The sequence below is a fragment of the Pseudopipra pipra genome, chromosome Z (assembly GCF_036250125.1).
Source record: "Pseudopipra pipra isolate bDixPip1 chromosome Z, bDixPip1.hap1, whole genome shotgun sequence".
In the NCBI taxonomy this organism is placed as follows: Eukaryota; Metazoa; Chordata; class Aves; order Passeriformes; family Pipridae; genus Pseudopipra; species Pseudopipra pipra.
The window spans coordinates 40,952,248-40,973,118 of NC_087581.1; the positions used below are offsets into that span (position 1 = coordinate 40,952,248).

Consider the following 20,871-nt stretch of genomic DNA (forward strand, 5'->3'; position numbering starts at 1 on the left):
TATGCTTAATAAAAACAAACAAAAAACCCCAACAAACCTATCCTTCGTGGAAAGCAGTATTTTTTTTAATGTTTCTCAAGTTTCCAGATGAACTCAAGATAGAAAATTGGGTCATATCTATTTATCCACAACATGCAAAAATGTTAGTCACAGTGCCCGATCTACTTTCTTTGTTGTTCAGACAGTACTTCCCAAAATTAACATAATACAAATTTCTCCCATAAAAAGAAACCACTCTTAAATCTCACAGTCTTTTTATTCTCTTCAGAGCAACAATATCAGTTAATACTATATAATTGTTTTTGTGGAATAACCTTGTTCCTTGTTATGAAAGCTTCTTAGTTTTGCTTTTGTTTAGTGTTGCTACCTAATTAACCACTCTTATTTTCTTAATTTTTCACTTTCAGCCATTTATTTTTTTTAATTGCCTCTCAGTTTCCTAGTGTCACAAATTCTCCATAACATTTAGAAGTCTCATCTGTAAAAGCAGAACATCTATCACCAGTCCCCATAAATAGAGAAACTCTGTCATGTGCTGCTGTAGTAACATATCAAAGAACTATGAATTCAGATGTAGAATGCAGTCTACCTCAAACAAGCTGTTTATGAGAACAAATTATTCTAAAGTGATCAAGACAAAACCCAAGATTTGTTTAAAAAGCAAGAGGAAGCAGAATCCAGAGTACAGTCTGCACAAACTCTTAAAATCAAAAGTTTTCAATGATGCAAGTAATATTAAGTATTCCATAACAAAATGGTTTATCATGAAAATAAACAAACAAAAGAAAAAAAAACAAACTGGAGGACAAGCAATACAAACTTCAAAAACCTGTTAAACAATGTGACCTGACCAGCCCCAGTTTTACTGCTGCCATCAAGAAAATCTTAAGCCTTAGGTAGAACCTTGTCAGTCTTTCAAGCTCCATATTTCACAGGGCAATCTCAAATCTCTGTACATATGTTGTAGCAAAGGCAGTGAACGCACATGATATTTTTTCCTGCTCTTGCTTAGATTTTGGAGGTATTATGCTTAAGGACTGAAGGAACAAGCTGGTTTATGTATTTGATTTTTCTTTATCAGTAGCAATTACTTATCCAGACAACACAGGGATAATTAATGTCTCAAAGTAGATTACAAAGAGTAATTTTAATTCTGAAGCGTGTTTTTAAAGTAATTACAAAGGATTAATTTTAAAGTATTTCTCATTAAAGGGGAGAGAAAATATTACTAGTATTCACAGTGAAACCTAGGAAACAGGATTTGATCTGAATTCCAAATCTGTCACTAAGTAATTTCCTGGCATAAAAGGTGCCACAGAATATGGTTAATTACTATCAGAACATGGACAGAACTACAAACTCAGAATCTGGCGGCTGCTGGAGCTGCACGCGGTCTGCTGGAGGTCTCCTTGGAGGCCAATCAGCTCATTAGGGACGGAACCCAGCCCGTTGACGAGGGATTTAAACAGCTGCTGGGAGCGCCAGCGACCCGGAGCGGGCAAAGAGGGACACGGTGCTGCAGTTTGCGCGGCGGTCTGTGCAGGAAGGGCAAGCAGGAGGGGCACAGCCACCTCCCAGCTCTCTCAGGTGAGCTTTTTTTTTTTCCTTTTTTTCCCCGTAACTCAGGCAATAGTTTCCAGAAAAATCGAAAGCCGTTGCTGCTGCTGTTATCACAAGGAGTGTGTTCACACAAACAGAACCCCTCAAGAAGGACACCAAGAAGGATGCAGCTGTTCAAGTCTCTGGCTGCACAGAGTGGTTGAGCCTGGCTTTAGTACCAGAAGACAGTGTAATTGGCGTCTGTGTCCAATGTGAGCAGGTGAATGATTTGCTGTGCCTGGTGGCAGAGCTCAAGGAAGACATAGAGAGGCTAAGAAGCATTAGGGAAAGTGAAAGGGAAATAGACTGCTAAAGTCACACCCTTTTGCCCCCCAAAAAAGTCCAGCAGGAGATGGTGAAGCCCTGCCCCTCCTGCCATCAGACAGATGGAGCAAACCAAGTAGATGGGGGGGAATGGAAACAGGTCCCTGACCAGAGAGGTAAAAGAATCCCCTCCCGACCCCCCATCACCTCCCACAGTGCCCTTTAAGAACAGGTATGCAGCCCTGGACCCAGAGAGTCAGGCAGAGGACAGTCAAGAGGAAGATCTGTTTGGAGGGTCTCCTGGTTGCATCCCATCTACCAGATGGATTACAACCACAGCTATAAAGAAAAAAAGAAGGGTAGTTGTAGTTGGTGACTCCCTTCTGAGGGGAACTGAGGGCCCTGTGTGTCGCCTGGACCCATCCCACAGGGAGGTCTGCTGCCTTCCCAGGGCCCAGGTGAGGGATATTAGTGGGACACTCCCTCAGCTAATCCAGCCCTCAGATTATTATCCACTGTTGGTAGTCCAGGCTGGCAACAATGACATTAATGACATGAATGGAAGAAGTACCGGAGTGATTAAAAAGGACTTCAAGGCACTGGGTCCATTAGTTAATGGGATAGGAGCACAGGTGGTATTCACCTCAATTCCTGTAGTAGCAGAGATGAATGAGGAGAGGAGTAGGAAACTCATTAATAGGTGGCTAAAGGATTGGTGCCACTGGTGGAATTTTGGTTTTTTTGACCATGGGCCAAATTCCATCATATCTAGTCTCTTCAAATCAGATGGGCTTCATCTATCTAGCAAGGGCAAAAGGACTCAAGTCCATAAGTTGCCAGGGCTGATCAGGAGGCCTCTAAACTAGGTTTGAAGGGGGAAGGGATTGAAACCAGGCTCTCCAGAGAGGAGCCTAAGGGTGGAAAGCCAGAGTTAGAAGTGAAATCAGCAGCCCAGCTGAAGTGCATGTACACCAATGCACACAGTGTGGGTGACAGACAATAGGAGTTGGAAGCCATCGTGCAGCAGGAAAGCTGTGCTGTAGTCGCCATCACAGAAATGTGGTGGGATGACTCGCGTGACTGGAGTGCTGCCATGGGTGGCTACAGGCTCTTCAGAAGGGATAGACAAGGTAGGAGAGGTGGAGGGGTGGCTCTGTATGTTAGAGAGTCTCTTGACTCTGTAGAACTTGAAGTCAGTAACAATAAGGTTGAGTGCCTGTGGATCAGAATCAGGGGGAAGGCCAACAAGGCTGACATCCTGGTGGGAGTCTGTTACAGACCACCCAACCAGGATGATGAGGGTGATGAATTATTCTACAAGCAGCTGACAGATGTATCGAAATCTCGTGGGTGACTTTAACGTACTGGATGTCTGCTGGGAACTCCACACAGGGGAGAAGAGGCAGTCTAGAAGATTCTTAGAGCATATAGAGGATAATTTCCTGCTCCAGCTGGTAAATGAGCCTACCAGGGATGGGGCCCTGTTAGACCTGCTGTTTACAAACAGAGAGGGACTGGTGGGAGATGTGGTGGTCAGAGGCCATCTGGGGCACAGTGACCATGAAATAATAGTTTTCAAAACTCAGGGATGCAAGGAGGGCCATCAATAAAACTTCTACCCTGGACTTCCAGAGAGCAGATTTCAGCCTATTCAGAAGACTGGTTCAGAGGGTACCCTGGGAAACAAGCCTTGAAAACAAAGTGGTGCAGGAGGGATGGACATGCTTCAAGAAGCAAGTCTTGAAAGCACATGGGCAGGTTGTCCCAGTCTGCTGAAAGGCAAGCTGGTGGGGAAGACAACCAGTCTTTCTGAACAGGGAGATTTTGAAGGAAATTAGGGTAAAGAAGAGAGCCTACCAATTAAGGAAAAAAGGGCTGGCTACTCAGGAAGAGTTTAGGAATATAGTTAGTTCACGTAGAAAGAAAATTAGAGAGACAAAGGCACAACTTGATCTCACCACTTCTGCGAAGGATAAAAAAAGTCTTTCTACAGATACATCAGTAGCAAAAGGAGTGGCAAGGAAAACCTCCATTCTTTATTGGACATGGGGGGGAATATAGTTATCAAAGATGAGGAAAAGGCTGATGTATTTAACATCTTCTTTACCTCAGTTTTCAACAGTAAGACAGGTTGTCCTCAGGACAAGTGGCTTCTGGAACTGGTAGATAAAGATAAGAATCTGAACAGCCCCCCTGTAATCCAGAAGGAAACAGTTAGGGACCTGCTGAGACACTTGGTTCCCCACAAGTCTATGGGACCAGACAGGATCCACCCAAGGAGGATGAGGGAGCTGGCGGAAGAGCTCGCCAAGCTGCTCTCCATCATTTACCAACAGTCCTGGCTCACTGGGGAGGTCCCAGATGATTGGAAGTTGGCAGATGTCATGCCAATCCACAAAAAGAGCCAGAAGGAGGACCTGGGAAACTACAGGCCTGTCAGCCTGACCTCAGTGCCTGGCAAGGTTATGGAGCAGATCATCCTAAGTACAGCACCTACAGGATGGACATGGGATCAGACCCAGCCAACACGGGTTTAGGAGGGGCAGGTCCTGTCTGACCAACCTGATCTCTTTTCATGATTGGATGACCTGCCTGATGGATGAGGGGAAGGCTACCTGGACTTCAGCAAAGCCTTTGACACTGTCTCCCACAGCACACTCCTGGAAAAGCTGCAGCCCATGGCTTGGACAGGGGCACTCTGTGCTGGGTTAGGAACTGCCTGGAGCGCCAGGCCCAGAGAGTGGTGGTGAACGGAGCTGCATCCAGTCGGCAGCTGGTCACTAGTGGTGTCCCCCAGGGATCAGTGTTGGGCCCAGTTCTGTTTAACATCTTTATTGATGATTTAGATGAGGGGATTGAGTCCATCATCACCAAATTTGCAGATGACACTAAATTGGGGGGGAGTGTCGATCAGCTGGAAGGCAGGAGGGCTCTGCAGAGGGACCTGGACAGACTGGAGAGTTGGGCTGATTCCAACAGGATGAGATGCAACAAGGCCAAGTGCTGGGTCCTGCACTTTGGCCACAACAACCCCCTGCGGTGCTACAGGCTGGGCACAGAGTGGCTGGAGAGCAGCCAGGCAGAAAGGGACCTGGGAGTGCTGATTGACAGGAAGCTGAACATGAGCCAGCAGTGTGCCCAGGTGGCCAAGAAGGCCAATGGCATCCTGGCCTGGATCAGGAACAGTGTGGCCAACAGGTCCAGGGAAGTGATTCTTCCCCTGTACTCAGCGCTGGTGAGGCCACACCTGGAGTGCTGTGTTCAGTTCTGGGCCCCTCAGTTCAGGAAGGATATTGAGGTGCTGGAGCAGGTCCAGAGAAGAGCAACGAGGCTGGTGAAGGGACTTGAGCACAAGTCCTATGAGGAGAGACTGAGGGAGCTGGGGTTGTTCAGCCTGGAGAAGAGGAGGCTCAGAGGAGACCTCGTCACTCTCTACAACTCCCTGAAAGGAGGTTGTAGCCAGGTGGGGGTTGGTCTCTTCTCCCAGGCAGCTATCAGTAAGGCAAGAGGGCATGGTCTTAACCTGTGTCAGGGGAGATTTAGGTTAGATATTAGGAAGAAATTCTTTACAAAGAGGGTAATCAGCGATTGGAATGGGCTGCCCAGGGAAGTGGTGGATTCTCTCTCCCTGGAGGTTTTTAAGATGAGACTGGATGTGGCAGTGAGTGCCATGGTCTAGTAACTACAGTGGTAGTGGATCAAGGGTTGGACTTGATGGTCTCAGAGGTCCCTTCCAACCCAGCTGCTTCTATGAGTCTATGATTCTATGATTCTATTGTCCTTTATTTAATGACTGACTACATATAGTCAAAGCTACAGTAGGAGAAGATGGTTTTTATTTTTAAGCTTGCCTAATCCTGGGAAAGTGATAATTTCTTGACTGTGATGCATTTGGAGTGGTGACACATAGATACATTTGCAAAGACAGACTCCAAAACATAAATAAATACTGGAATGTTTTGTGTCTGGACAGAATGAGTTTCCTGCAATGACTGAAGGGTTTCAGAGTTGGCCAATAGTGTAGGATGGAAGAAGTCAGATCTGCTTTATGGCTAGAGGATGCTCAGTTCCCAGGGTTGGCAGGGAATCATAACTTTTTTTTTAATTTGTTGGAATTATTTGCAGTTCCAAGTCTCAGCTGGGAATAAAGCCTTGTTTTTCAAAGTATTTACACATGTGGCAAGAACATGAAAGCAGGAAGTCCCAAACCCCACAATATAATTAATATAAAAATATCAGGGATAAAAAAGTGCTCAGCAAGGTTTGGCATGTTGAGCTTTCCTGATAAATCCTACCATGCCTGAATCACTATTACTACTAGTTGAAGGAGACAGAAATATTTAAATGAGAACAAAGACTCTTTAAATTAACAATGCTCCAGAAAATGAAGTCTGTGTTAGGTTAGCCAAAATCCCATGTGGAAGCCCACAGTATTCTGTGGTTAGCTTTGATTTAATGTGTTAATACCATGAAAGACTGTCCTTGGTTTACTCTGTAGTCATTTGCTCCCCTTGGCAGCCACTGTGCTTTGACCTGCCAAGATTTCTGGGTTACCTGTGATTAACCTACAAGCAGCAGTGCTTAATTTTTGTGCTTATAGTTTTGCACTTTACATCTGTTTTGATTCCATTTTTATTTACCCCCACTGCTCATCAGAGATGAGTCATATTAAATCGACCCCAATGTTTATGAAACACATTGGATTATCTGGCATATTCTTTTGTACATGTATCTCACCCCCTGCTTTATACATACTTTTTATCTTTACTACTACTCTAAATGTTAGTCTATGCAATCAGTCACAGTAGTACAAGATTCAAGAGTCCCTATAATTTGCAACACTGTGGTTAAACCACCCAGAAAAGCAGCTTGATCTGAAAAAATGATTAATTTCACAGGCCTGGGAGTGAGGATATTTCAAGGCTAATCCCAGCTCTCTTAATTTTCAGCCAGAGCCTGTGGAAATCCTTTGCTTGTGACTCTATTTTGCCATCTGTTTTGCAGAGATGAATCTAACTGCAGAGAGATGTTCCAAGATTTAGTAGTTGTAATACACTTCAACAGTGATAAAGTTATTTTCAAGCTTAATAAATTTGAAAATGCCTAGTGCTACATTATTCAGTTTCCTGCTGAAGAAATATCTTGTTGGAATGTTATGGATCACTCTGAAATCAGATGGGACATGCCAATGTGTTTTGTTTTCTAATGTCTCTTCTCTCTTTGCCTGCAGCATTTCTCCTTCTGCTAAGGTTCACACAGCTGGAAATAGCCACTGAGAAGAGCCTCACACAGTGTGTTATGAAAAGGTGGTTACTCAGTGGTAAAAAGGCTGTTTGATCTCAACATGCAGCACTTGCTTGGGAGATTCTGCATCCCTTTGGAACAACCAGAGTATTTTTTCCCACTGCGGGAGGCAGAATTAGATTAAACTTTTCTCCAATCCACAGTCAAAATTATGAAAAAAATTAATGGGAAAGAATATTATCATGCTGATATGTGCTGTTTAGTCGAATTGTTCAGTCATTTAGTCCATGAAACCAAAGAAACAGTGCAAGAAGAGTGTATTCAACAGTGCAGTTTCAGGCATCACCTGAAATGCTGAAAGACAGTAGTGCCACCTGGTGATATATTTTAGTTTGAACTCCTAGAAAACTAATGGGATAGTATTTCCTTCACTAAAAATAATGTTCAGTTAGCAGGATTTTGTTATTATTGCTGTGGAGGGGACTGAGGGACTATAAATATGAGATACCTAGAACCTCACACTGGAATTTGTTTTGGCTACACCTCACCAGGCTCAGTTTACCCCGGGTCCCCCAGGTGTGGGAGCAGGATTGTGGGGCACTTCTCTCACATCCAGGTGCTACTGTGACTGGATTCCTGTGAACAGGGGCAAGGGGGCTGCAAAGGGCACAAAACAGAGTGGTTTGGAGAAGGATGGTTAAAAAGTTAAATTCAGCATTTCCTGACATTTTAAATCCTGAATGATCCCCTTTCTACTCTCCCTATTACATTGTGAGGTGCAGGCAGGGAAGAGAGGCAGGGCTGTCAGAGGGCAGGGTGAAGGTCCCTGGGGCTACAAAACCGGTGTTTTCTGGAAGAGACAGTTGGCAGATCAAGGGTGACAAAGAAACTATTCTCAGGTTCCTTCTCCTGCTTCTTAATTCAGTCAGAATGGGGATATAAGAAGTCAGCAAGGTCTTGACTTGCACCTGGTCACACAGGTAGCCTCTGGTGGTGCATGTCAGCAAATCCAGCTGTCTGTCAGCATGAGATGGACTGCTGGATGCAGGAGGCTATCTATGTTTCCAGAGAAATGTCTTCCCTGCTTCTGTTTGGAGAAGGCGCTTGCTACTGCTTCTGCATTTACTCCTTCCACATTAATTCTCAAAACTTTGCACCAGCTTGCATCTCTCTTTCCTGAATGTGGCCTTCATCAACCTAATCCACAGTCCGGACTCTGGAAACCTGTGCACACCACGCTGTCAAAAGACAGAATAGCAAGAAGGATTTGATGATGCATTGTACCACCTCTCACTGCCTTTGTGGTCTCCCACTCCAGCTGGACACAAATGAGGTTTTAGTATTTACAAGATCACATAGCAGTGTTATTGTTTACTTTGGATGAACACCAAGTATCTCCTGGGCCTGCGCCCAGTGCCTCCAGAGGGAAGGGGAGGGAGAAGGGGGGAAAAGAAGGGAAAGAAGGAAAAAACCCCACAGAATTGAAGCTGCTAAGAAAGGGTGTTTATATTTACATAAAGAGGGAAGACGTTATAAACACTAAATGCGCAGAGAAGAACTAAAAATAAGGATACTTCCCCACAACCGATGCTCTTGTCTCCCAAAGGAACTGCCCAACTGCTCTGCTCAGCTACCTGGAAGAGAAGGGCCACTTGCTTCCTTCCCGTCTGTCTTATATCTGAGCTGACGTAACATGGTATGGAATACCTTTATTGGTAAAATACACATCAAATGACCTATGCTATTTCCGTTTTCTTCTCAGGGAGAGTAACGAACCCATTACAAGCCGCTACACGAGAAGTGTAACTGGACTGGTGAAGAACATGTACCATGGTGAAGGTAGTCCTGCTTCACTGTTTCAAAACAAAGCCAAAGCACATTACAGTGCTGTATGAGCCTGTTTCTCTTAAATTCACTGCGGTTTCTGCATTTAAGTGATGAGATCAACCTTGGTCCAATTCTCATTTTTTTGCTTTGAAGTCACTTATCTATGAATTCAGCAAATAGCAGTGTCATTATTTAGATCAAACACTTCTCCAGCACACATGAGGATCTAGAAAAAACTGCTACATACCTTCTCCTCTGCCTCTTCACAGAGTAAAACAGGTTACAGTCAATGCCACAGAAACTGGTAGTGTACTTTTAACAAGCTTTCCCTTCCAGTGGCCTTCACACCTCACTCTTAAGGCCTCGATTTAAACACATGACTAACAATGGATACACAGTAGAGCTCTGAATGAGGTTAAAAAATTCTTCAGTGGTTCTAAGTATGATTTTAATATGAGAAAAGAACTTGCCCTTTCTTACCATTATGCTTTTAAACTTTTGTTTTTCAACTAGTTTTTAGTTGAATGTACATTAGTGAAGTTAAGGCCAAACATGTCTTGCTTACAAGCAACTATGCAAAAGTCTTACCCGTTATTTTTCCCAACATATTTCCTCATGTCCCACGAGGGAACTATTTTAAGGTAGAAAGAGGAGTTAAAACAGCCCTTTACTCTATTCTGAGTCAAAACAAATTGCAACAGGTTTTCAGATTCCAATGCTGCAGCTTAAACACACCATGTGCTGAGGATGGGTCCATGTTGTCTGGCAAGTCATGACAAATTCTAGAGGGTAAAACAAGGTTTATTTGTTATGCTACCACTGCTGTTCCTAACCCAGCAGAGGCAAACATTCCCCCCCCCCCCCCGAAAAACCAACACACTTGTGTTCTTATACCAGACACATGAAGTGCTAAAGTTCTACTGGTCCTATCCAAATTCCACTGTAAAGCTAATTATCAGATGCATGCAGTGAGCATACTCACACATCAAACTATATTCAGCATTAATCTGTTGAACTATGGACTTTATTCCCTTCCCACCACCAAAAAAAAAAGCTTTGTTAGACAAGACAGTTGTATTGAATTCACTTCCTTTTATTGCAGTGACATCCCCCAGTACAAAGTTTTAACTGCAATAATTACGTTAAAACATTAGAAAAGCATTTGTGTGACAGTTACAGTACAGTGTCAAATCTTACATCTTCAAACCAAGTGGGCCATGACCCACTGAACGCTCAAATCCTTTAAATTATTTTCAGTTATTTTTAAATATGCAATGTCAGAAAAAGCATATAAAAAGAATGTATGTAAAAGGAAACCTAAATACAGTGAGCAAATAAATAATTGATTTTTGCCAGCTATTACTATCTTTCTAAGCCCATACCAAGGAACCTAATCTACAGAAGGTATGAATTGCCATGTGTAAGCGATTTGATTTTCCACGTAATTAATGATGATTGGAACATAAGTAAATTTGGCGTCAAAATCAAAGCAGAAGTTGGAGTGACTGCTGCTAACTGATATCTGTTGCAAATAATTACCATTAATTGTTCAAATTTTAGTGAGCAAATGATCTTGAAAAACTTGGCCTCCTGCCCAGCATTAGTGAACTCCTGAGAGTGCATGTGAAAAGCATTCTATCTTATTTTGCAGACATTACCTTAACTATCCCCATATGCATATTTAGATATATTTTATATAATTTTATACACATATATGCATGTACACACACACACACTTCATTTGGTTTCTGTGTTGTGTTACAGATCACAAGCAATGGTTTCGTGAATGGGCAAATAAACGCCTTAAATAAGTGTACCTGTGCATGTTTGTTTTTTAAGATAGCAGCACTAAGTCCATGCCATACTGTCCATCTGTTCAAAAGAATGTTTCCCACAAACCAACAAGAAACATGGCAATGATTCTATATGCACAATGTGACAACCTCATCTCCTAAAAGAACACTGTAAAACCTGTGACAGATATGTTGGTAAATTTGATCCAAACTCCATCACCTGGAAGGAAACACCACTTTTACTGCAAACTGTCTTTGTCTTACAATGTTTATCATAACAAGCTGGGTTCATGCTGGCATCAGTTATCTCACACTTAGCAGCAAAACATGCATGTTTGTTTTTCTTAAGTTTTTCAAAGTGAAATGATTCAGTAATAGTTTCAAATCCAAATGACAGAAACAGCAAAAAAACCCCAATAAACAAAAAGCCAAACCAAACCAACCAAACAAAAAAGACTTTTTGCAGTTCACCAAGAACTTGACAACAGTGTATACTGCACAGTGTAGAATATTTTAATCTTTAATCACAAGTTGAAGCTCTACCTTGCCACACAATGATTATGCTTTGTCCTTCAAAAGGAACAGTTACATTTCAATTTGATCCTGCATTTAGCAAAACAAACAAACAAAAAACCCACAAAACACCTTTTCTGTGCATCCTTAAATGAAAGTCACTCACCCACTGGTAAACTGATCCAGTAGCATGTCCAATAATAATATCAAAAACTTGTGAAATGTTTTTAGGCAATCCTTTCTATCCAAAATATATTAGGAATTTAAAAAACAGTTCACATTACTAACCTTTATATAAAGGCTCAAGTGAAATTTCTTTTGCAGGTGTTCATAGTAGACTAAATTATGAAGTTTTCAAAATATACAATGAAAGGGCACACAAGACTGGCAGTTTTTTTAGTGAACATAGAAAATGTATAAAGTAAGATGTATGGAATAGATCAAAATAGCTGGACAATCAAACCTGAGTATTATTTAATAAGACTAAATGTATTTTCTGACAACTGAACAAATTGACCTAAAACATCTCCCCTAATAACTAGTGGTCCTTTTAACCATTTGTTGAAAAATGCGAGAGAACTGCAGCTTTTACATTTCATATTGGATAGCACAATTCCACATAGTGTTTACTGTTTTCTGTTAGATAGCATCACATTGCTTCTATTATCCCCATTCAAGCCTTAAGTTGAGTTTTGTTTCAAAAATAAGTTGAAAGTGACACTAAAACGTAACAGGCCAACAACTAGGACAGGTCTTCTAATTTTCTTCTAATTTGTGGTTAAGATAAAAAGCCTCAGCCAGCAAGATGAATTTCGTTTCGTAGTAGAGCTAAGACTGACCAGTATTCTCTGCCGAAGTAGCTAATTTTAGTTCTCTGTCTCAAACTAGTGCCCAAGTAGTACACAATTGTCAAATTTGAGAAAAGGATGCTCTCTGCAAATAACATTAGTTTTATTTTCACAGTTACAAAACTTAGTAGAATGAAGTCTTGACAATAACATTAGGGATTTGCTTTAGTTCAGCTGACCTGCCCCAATTCTCACCTTTAAATCTAACAGATATAATAATAAAAAAACCTAAAAACTTTCTGACGATAGAAAACATACAGTGCTAAGAACTAATAGCTCAATGGAAGACTGAAAAGCAGCATTCATTTTTATTGTAATATGGAAGAGACTAGAAACTAAAGGAAGTCTGATCTAAACTCTTAGTTGAAGGCAGATTTTGACATTCTATATAAATTTAAAAAATAGGATGTATGGGTGAGATTTGGTTAATTTCAGAAGGCACCTCAAGGCTAAAAGGCTTTTATAAATCTATAATCCTTTCATTGATCAAAAATACAACATTTTATTGCTGCTACTCAAATAGCAAACAAAAAAGCTTGTCTTGTTCTTCAGTCTAAGAAGGAATCCTCCCCCATTAAGCAAGATTAAATTACAGAAAATATCGAATAAAACTGAAGATGTCACAACTTTAGAAATACAGTGACTTTCCTTGTGTGCTTTCAAGTCAGTGAAATAGTAAAAGAAGAGTCACTTTTTGCCTTTGTGATGTTAATGAACTACAGACCACGTCAGTCACTCTCCCCTGGTCACTGAAGTACCATTTCATCACAGCTGAGCCACGTGCAGTACTCTTAGGAATAGAAGGTGAGAACACTCTGATGATTCCCACGAACAAGAAGAATTGGTGGCAGATCTTTAGAAAGGGCTTCTAACCAGGCCATGTACAGTGCACTAGAAACTGCACCTTTTCGTGCAACCGGCAAACTCCTGCAAGTCACAAGGAAAATAATGTTCAACAATCAGAAAAACATGGTGAAGTTCAAGTCTGAGCATAATAAATATGAAACTATGATTCTGCAAAGAAGTCAAATTTGGTCAAATTTCTTAACCTTTTTAATTTATTATTTTTCCTTCAGAATTCAGTCAATGAGTTGAGATTTTGCATCTCAAGCATCACAGGCCTTAATACCTATTTACCCCTCACTTTTGGTCTGTTACCACCATTTTCTATTCAGGCAGCTTCATGAACAACAACAAGATTTTAAAATACAGCAGTAAGAAACCTACAATCCAGATCCTGTTCGTTTACACCAAAAGCAATTCTATGCAAATCTGTGACCAGGATAATTATCCAACTTCATCATGAGAGATCTCCTAGAAAAACAGACTGAAAGAACTGGAAAAAAAGGGAACAGGTGGCATTCAGGAGGCATGTGCGAATCCTGAACTGCACTGCAAATGTGGAAGTGATCAACTAAAACAGCACATCAAAAGCACATAACTCCACAGGAAATTTTTTCATTAGCATAGCAGTTCCATGCTTCTAATAAATAAATACAGTCAGCATTGAAATCTCCTTGAGTATTTCTACACTTCAGTGACAAGGCACAGGGTAGTTCCTGATCTCTATTTACATCTTTGTATATTTCAAATTACAATTCCATATTGACACAAACTGAAGTAACTTACTTACATGACAATTATGTTAGCTGTACTTGAATGTTCTTTCAGCAACTCATTTAGCCTAATCTGTCGGTAAGTCTGTAAATAAAATGAAACTTGTTAGGAAGATATTTTATTTAAAAACTTTATTCAAGAAAAATGAAAAACAATTATGATCAATTGGTATAAGTAATTTATAAAAAGCATATATTTTCACCTCAGTGTGGGAACTTTTCCCCTTTCCAAAAAAAAAGAAAGAAAAAGGTTGCAAGGCTGGGAGAAAAGAAAGCAGTAAAGTGTGCAAATAAGTCAAGTACTGTAACAGATAAGTTTAAGATAGTTCCTCTTACAATACCACCATCCTCCATAGCTCCTGGAAGTGAAAGTCCCTTATCACAGGATCATAGAATGGTTTGCATTGGAAATGACCTTAAAAAGATCCTCTAGTTCCAACCCCCCTCCTGCACATCCTCACAGAAGTTGTAAAAATCCAAACAGGAAAAAAGATAAGGGCGGAATAAACTCAGGACCATCCTGAAGAGCTTCAGATCAACGCAACTTTACATAATCTTTCTTTAGCTATGTGTCTGTATCTGCATCCTATTATAGATGACATTTATTGTTCTCCCCCATAGAAGCACTTGAGAAGAAGCACTTCTGATGTCTCTGTAGTGCACAATAGCTTGGAAAAAGATATCAAACCTTTAACTGCTCCTTTACATCACAATTAGATGTGCTGTGTTGCTTGGTTTTGGTTTCTGGTGGGGTTTTTCAAAAATAGCCAAGCAAAAAACATTAGTTTGGTCAAAAGGGAAAAAAAAAAAAAGGAAGCAAATGCCTGAATACAAACGATATTATTCTAAACTAACTGCTGAAATACTGTAGGAAAAGTTTGGCCCCAGCTCATACTCAAGTGCAAAGCTTCTTTTTTCTTTTGTGAACCCATCTAAATGGTTTTAGATGTTGCTTTCATCAGCCACACATAAAAACAGCTACAAGAGAGAGTAACAAGAATGAACTCATCAATATCAGTCCCACAAATCATCATCATCATCATCATGGCCAGTCTTCGCGAACGAAGATTTGGGAAAGGTCTTTACCCTTCGAGCCTGCGCAGTGGATTTTTTAGGTGAGACACCGTGTGCGCTGAACTGAGCCCACCCTTTAATCCTGAGGTTCATCTGCCGGGGCCGAGCAAGCTTGGACGGTGGCAGCGAGGTCCTCAGGATGTAGGTTTGTTTAGAGTGACCTTCTCTTAGATGGATGGCCTTACAGGGCTGACGAGCTCCATCTGCCCGGAGGAGTTCCCTGACCAGGAATCGAACCCGGGCCGCGGCAGTGAGAGTGCCGCATCCTAACCACTAGACCACCAGAGAACCCCCCACAAATACAGTAGGAGAAAAAAGGGTATCTAAGATAACGCTCTAAAGAAAACAGTACCTTTGTTTTGTAAAGCTCAAGTTCATTATCTGTTATCCTCCATGGTTCATCCTCCTTCATTTTATCTGCAACTTCTTGCTCTTTATCATCCTCATGAAGTCGGAAGGGCTCTATCATTTCCTCAAAAGCTGCAATGCTTGAAGGATTAAGTGAACAGACATATTAAAACTGATGTGAGTCTGTATGTCAGCAATTACTTTCGTGGTGTCAGAAACTAATATTACTATATAAAAATAAAGCGAACTTAAGTTTTTTTTCCCTGCCTGGTGCAGTTAGAACATCAGATCAGCTGTTTGCATTACAAAGACACTATAATTCAGCAAACAATCTGTGGCAGCTGTAGGAGCTTTCACTGTTCATTACCCAATTAAAGTTCTACCCAGTTCAAAAAACAAACAACCCCCACCTCAACTTTTCCTAGAGTTTCACTCTAGTTTTGAAAGCTGAAGAGTACTACCCTTAGAAAACAGCCAGTAACTAACAGCAGCTTCTTCCGAACTAAATTTGAAAGAGGGGGAATTTACACGTCACACTCAAAAAAACCCAGCTATCAAGTCTCATGCTACTGCCATTACAATTTTGGCTTTGGTATTTTTATTTTTCTTCTTTTTAGTCTTTCCAGTACAGCCCAAGAGTCACATTCAAATGCAAAAAACCAGACACCTTATTTAGTCTTCCTGTTGCACTTGTTAGAGTAAGAACATTCTGAATTCACTAGAAAACCTTCTGAAGATCAAAGAGGCGTTAAATACCTAGTAGCAAGAACAACTCACATTACCCTACTTTTCTACTCGCATTTCCTCCAGGAAATGCCCACATTACTACTAATACAATTTTTTATCTATCCTTGGTATTTTTTACTGTAGTTGACACAATGACTTCACCTTAATCAAAAGGAAGAAAACAAATCTGATCTGGTACATTTGGGCTGGACAAAAAGGAGAATTATTAACAATTTTATACTAAACATCACAGCAACTGTTAAAAATAAATCTTCCTGGCACTTGGTTTTCAGCTTCTATTAGTGCCAAATGGTATCTCAGAAAGGTTTTGGATATATTATGGGGAATGTATTCACACAAAGAAGAAAAAAATGCTCTCAGAAGAAATAACTCAGATCACTTATATAAAATAGAACTATTTCCATGTAATTCTACCACCTCAAGTCTGATGCACAAACGGGCGCTACCTCAAAGTTTACATCTTTCACAGTGGCAGAATCCTGGGAGCAAAGACACCAGTGTGCCATAAGTACTATAATGTTTTAGTTGCTTGATGTATTCTATATAATGAAGAAAAGGTGATTAAAAAGCAGGGTATAAAAGAATGTGTATTAGTATTTAGCATTTGCCTGACTTGTAAAACAACCCTTCCCAATTTGCATGGCATGTCAAGTCTTTCAGATACGTGCATATCCATGTAAAAGACATTTTTACAACTTCAGCATACTCAAGAAGAACTGAAAGGGAAGGAGGATAGTTTTTTAAATTGTACACATTCTGTTACAAATTTTTACTGAAAGTCATCTACAACTAATATTTTTTGAACTTGTAATGGAGAAGTATCAGATCTATGATCATTCCTGTGTAAATTAAAAGTCCAAGCAATTAAAAAAAAAGGAAAAACAAACAAAAAAAACCCCAAAACCAAACCAACCCCCAAAAAAACCAAACCCGAAACAAACAAAAACCAGCCAAACAAAAAAACCCAGATAAGGCTATATTTCGAGACCGAGCTTTGTTGCATTAAACTAGGATTCCAAATAAGATTCAGACCATTTCAGTTTTTGTGAGCATTTCTCTTTATAAACAAGATTGCTCCAGACATCATGGATTTTTTTCTCTGTATTTGTCTCAGTTCAGTATTACAGTCAAAGGCCCACAGATCTAAAAAAATCCTGATTTCTATATTCTTGGACGTTATTAATTAATTTCCTCCATTTCTGTCAAATGATGAATGTCACAGGAATTAGCTGTGCCATAAATGCTATGTAGAAAAGAATGACGTGTTCTAAATTAATGAAACACATCATAAATTCAAATAACAAACACAATGTGGTTTTTCGAGACTTACTTTTCTTTCTTTGGCTTAGTATTAATATCCCCAAGAACCATAATATCTGAGAAGTCTATCCGAAACTTGCTCAGCAAAGTAGCCATCCTGTATCAGAAAAACAAGCCTTTATATATTATCATATTTTTAATTATTTCACAGGGTAAACAGTAGATGTTTGGTAATAAAAACATTGGTCTAAGAAATGAAACAAAAAAAAGGCAAATGTAAGGAGGGGGAATCAACAGAACTGACATATGATTATAAATCAACACCATGCTTTTGGAAAAAACTCAAAACAGTTTTATGGTTTTAAATAAGACAAACTCAGAAAATAATTGAAAAAGAAGATGTTAGCATCAGACAATACTGCAGAAAACTTAGTTTGAGGTATCTCACCCAAAACCACCTGGGGGAAACGAAACCTTTTCTGGATCAAGGGAATAGAATATGATAACACCTCAACCAAAGAACAACTGAAATAAAGCTACTAAGGAAGAGATAGTAATCCAACGAATAACATGCTCTTGAATGCATGTAACATTCAAGTAACATGCACCTGAATTTTTAAGGGAAACTTACGCTCTTCTGTCATGATCAATCCTGTTTATTTTCCCACCAATGAACACTCTGATCTTACAGTCTTTCCACTTCTTCTTGGTTGTGATAAGATATGGAATCAACAGTGTCAAACCTGTGTTTAGATCAGAATTTGAGACTGATTGAGAAAACAGCATCTTGTTAAACAGTACAGATTTTATATGAACTGACTGAAAAGTATCTATTGACAATTAATGCAAAATCACTTCAATGATTTTTTAATCCAGTTTTTTAAACTATAAAGTACATTACCTCCATCATCAAAGAGCCACCAGACATCAATATTGCTTTTGCCTTGTTTCTTCTGAAATTGAGAACTGGCATCAAGAAGTCTTTGGTCAGTCATATTTAAAGGAGAAGATGAGCTCTTTGAATCTGGAAAAAATTATGATAAAACCCTGTTTTTGAACTGTTTTGCTTAATCACCTTGAAATTCATCAAATATAACTTCTTAATATTTTGTGGTACCTATAATTCTGAATAAAAACTGTTCCCCCCACCCCCACCTCCCAATTCCAGATTTTCATTGACTGGATATAAACTGAGCTATCTGTATTTAGGGAGTCTAACTCACAATTTCAGCAGATGAAGTAGTTTAGCAGGCATCTGACAAATAAGGGATGTGTGAGATCTTTATATTGACATTTGCCTGGACAATTTAACTGACCTTGCTTCAGAGCATTAGGCTATGCACTGTTTTTAACTGTTGTAAATAATGAAACTTCCCTAAAATAGGTAGATAACTAATTTTACAAGTAAATACCACATCCTAAGCACTTCTTTTCCTTAAATCTGATTTTCCTTAAGCATGTGGTGAAAATAAAAGCTACTTATGCCCATTGGAATCCTGTCTTCTACAAATACCTTTTTGAAAGTACAAGACTCTAAAGCACAATACAGACTGTTCTGCATAACAAAATTATTTGATTTGCTGAGAAGAAAACAATGATGGCATTTTCAATTAGAACAATACAGGTAATTTTGTTTTTCAGTATAGGAAAAAACCCTAACCTCTTTCTCTTAATTAGAATCTCAGACTGAACAAGAGCCAGGAGTTTGACTTTGTCTCTGTCCTTATTTTATTAGGAATTTTTAAATTTAGAGCACATCTGTGACTGATTCACATTAAATACTACTTTACTGCATACTGGACTTCTTCCAAACTGCCATCTTGTGCTTCAAGATGTAATCTCACTTTCCATTATTAAAACACAAAAGCTTCTAGCTGCTGAAATCATGAAGAAAATATCAAACAGTGAGATCAGTTGTAGTTAAGGCAAAAATACCTGATGTAACTCAGAAGAAGTCTGAAATAAACCAAGAAGTAAAAATTGCTTAGTTCGTCTCTCAAATTGCTATGATTTGAACAACTACTTCAGGTTATTTCACATGTTCACCTCACTCAGAAAGCTCCTGAACACATTTCAAATATTACTTAAAAACAAAAGGGTTGTTTGTTTTTTTTTAAAATTCCAACATTTATGCACAATCCTTTCTTAGTAGTAACTTGTTCTGGGAATTTCCATAATGCTGCTTTTTTTTTTTCATATTCTAATCCCTAAAGATGAAGCCCATTTTAAAGCAGATATGAAGTAACAAATTAACATTGCATGGTTGATATTTTCCTCTCCGGTACTAAGGTGTAGAAAGAAATACAAAAGGAAAACTGAAATTAACAATGTGAAAGAATGATTTAACACAAAAAGGTGGAAAATGCCTGCCTTTTTTTAACAGTGGTTGTGCTGAAGTCTTTCCATCCTCGTCCTCCTCTGGAAGGTTTTTAAAGATATAAAATAAAAATGTTAATTTCCTTTGTGATATTAATGAAAACAATACAAGTGTATATATAAAAAAATTAGAAAATAAGATGTAGAATGAAGTGGATTTTCACACAAAGGAAAGCACACAATGCAGTCTACCAAATCCTGAGATTCATTTGTACTTTAAAAAGCACTCTAATCCCATTGCTCACTTAACTATTAGGCTTTTGCTTTATAAGAGAAGAGGAAAGTTGGTTATTGTCAAAGTATCTTGGATGATCTGTGTCTGCTAACATGCACAGAATATTTTAGTCCAGGATGAAAAAGCCTTCAGATATTTAGCAGCCTTCCAATCACATGTGGGGCACAATTCTCAAGCCCTTTTTAATGCCTGTCAAACTCAATAACAAAGAAAATCCCATTGTAGGTAATTGTCTACCACCTGTTTTATTTAGGGGACTAGAATCAAAAGATTTATTTCACATATAGGTAAGCTCTAAACCTAATCACTTAAATGATTAGACATCAACATCTAGAAAAGCATGACAGACTTCTGCTTCACAGATACAGAGATCCCATAAATAACCCCTTGGTGAAGGGAGAGAGGAACTGAAGAGGGAATGAGAGAGAGAGAGAGAGAAAGAGTGAGAACTCAAGTTTCACTACTAACTAGCAAGTTACCTTTACGTGGAGTGGGAGTTCTTTCACTAGATGATGGAGCAAGAGCTATAGAAGTGTCTGTCTCAGACTTCTTACTATAATCCACTTTTACTATGACATCCTTGGTGCACGGAGATTTTTCTTGGGATGACAGTAACTCTTCTTTGAAAAAGCAGAGAAACACACTATAAACCACTTAATTGTTTCAAATGGTATCAACAGAGGTACGTGACTACAGTGTGCTGGTTCACAATTAATTAAACTCTACAGGAACTGCTATGCTTTGGCAAAGAGGGGGGGAAAAACCAGCACAAAAGTCAGAGTACAAGGAGGCTCCTCCTTTGAGCAGAGCTGTAATTCTTTGCTACTTCCCCACATTGTGGTTATTGAATGCACTCCCACAAGCTACACATAATAAAGCAGAGCTAGTTAACGCTATGGAAGCACAATTAGGAGGAAAAAAAATTGGCTGGTGAAGTGTTTTCCATTTCCACTCCAACTCCAAAAGGAAGGTAAGCCTTAGACAAGGCACAGACCAAGTATGTCTCACAGCCAAATCTTTTTTTCCAAATTTGGCTTCTGTGGAGCTTACTTGGCAGCTGTCAGAGTTAAAGCAAACTCACAGTCCTCAGTGGGCACTAAGATTCTTCTGACACCTCTGTGTTACAC

General features: G+C 39.6%; 2 protein-coding genes and 1 long non-coding RNA gene across 5 annotated transcripts in view; 1 reads left to right on the plus strand and 2 right to left on the minus strand.

Moving 5' to 3' along the window:
- RIOK2 (RIO kinase 2) overlaps positions 1-20,871 on the minus strand; it is a 293,756-nt gene that overhangs the window by 39,479 nt on the left and 233,406 nt on the right. The window lies entirely within an intron of this gene.
- On the plus strand, positions 974-11,929 carry LOC135407895 (uncharacterized). The gene is made up of 2 exons (XR_010427068.1): positions 974-1,587; positions 8,870-11,929. It is a non-coding gene; the product is annotated as an uncharacterized LOC135407895 (long non-coding RNA).
- SLC12A2 (solute carrier family 12 member 2) overlaps positions 10,007-20,871 on the minus strand; it is a 60,315-nt gene continuing 49,450 nt past the window's right edge. Inside the window, exons 20-27 of one of the 3 annotated variants that reach the window (XM_064643305.1) lie at positions 20,224-20,361; positions 19,504-19,551; positions 18,035-18,157; positions 17,765-17,876; positions 17,204-17,290; positions 15,131-15,266; positions 13,722-13,789; positions 10,007-13,015 (exon numbers count right to left, since the gene is read on the minus strand). In XM_064643305.1, the coding sequence (XP_064499375.1) occupies positions 12,880-13,015; positions 13,722-13,789; positions 15,131-15,266; positions 17,204-17,290; positions 17,765-17,876; positions 18,035-18,157; positions 19,504-19,551; positions 20,224-20,361 (848 nt within the window). In that variant the 3' untranslated portion in view covers positions 10,007-12,879. Of the gene's footprint in view, positions 13,016-13,721; positions 13,790-15,130; positions 15,267-17,203; positions 17,291-17,764; positions 17,877-18,034; positions 18,158-19,503; positions 19,552-20,223; positions 20,365-20,871 lie in introns of all 3 variants that reach the window. The other 2 variants (XM_064643304.1, XM_064643306.1) reach the window with 2 other exon arrangements.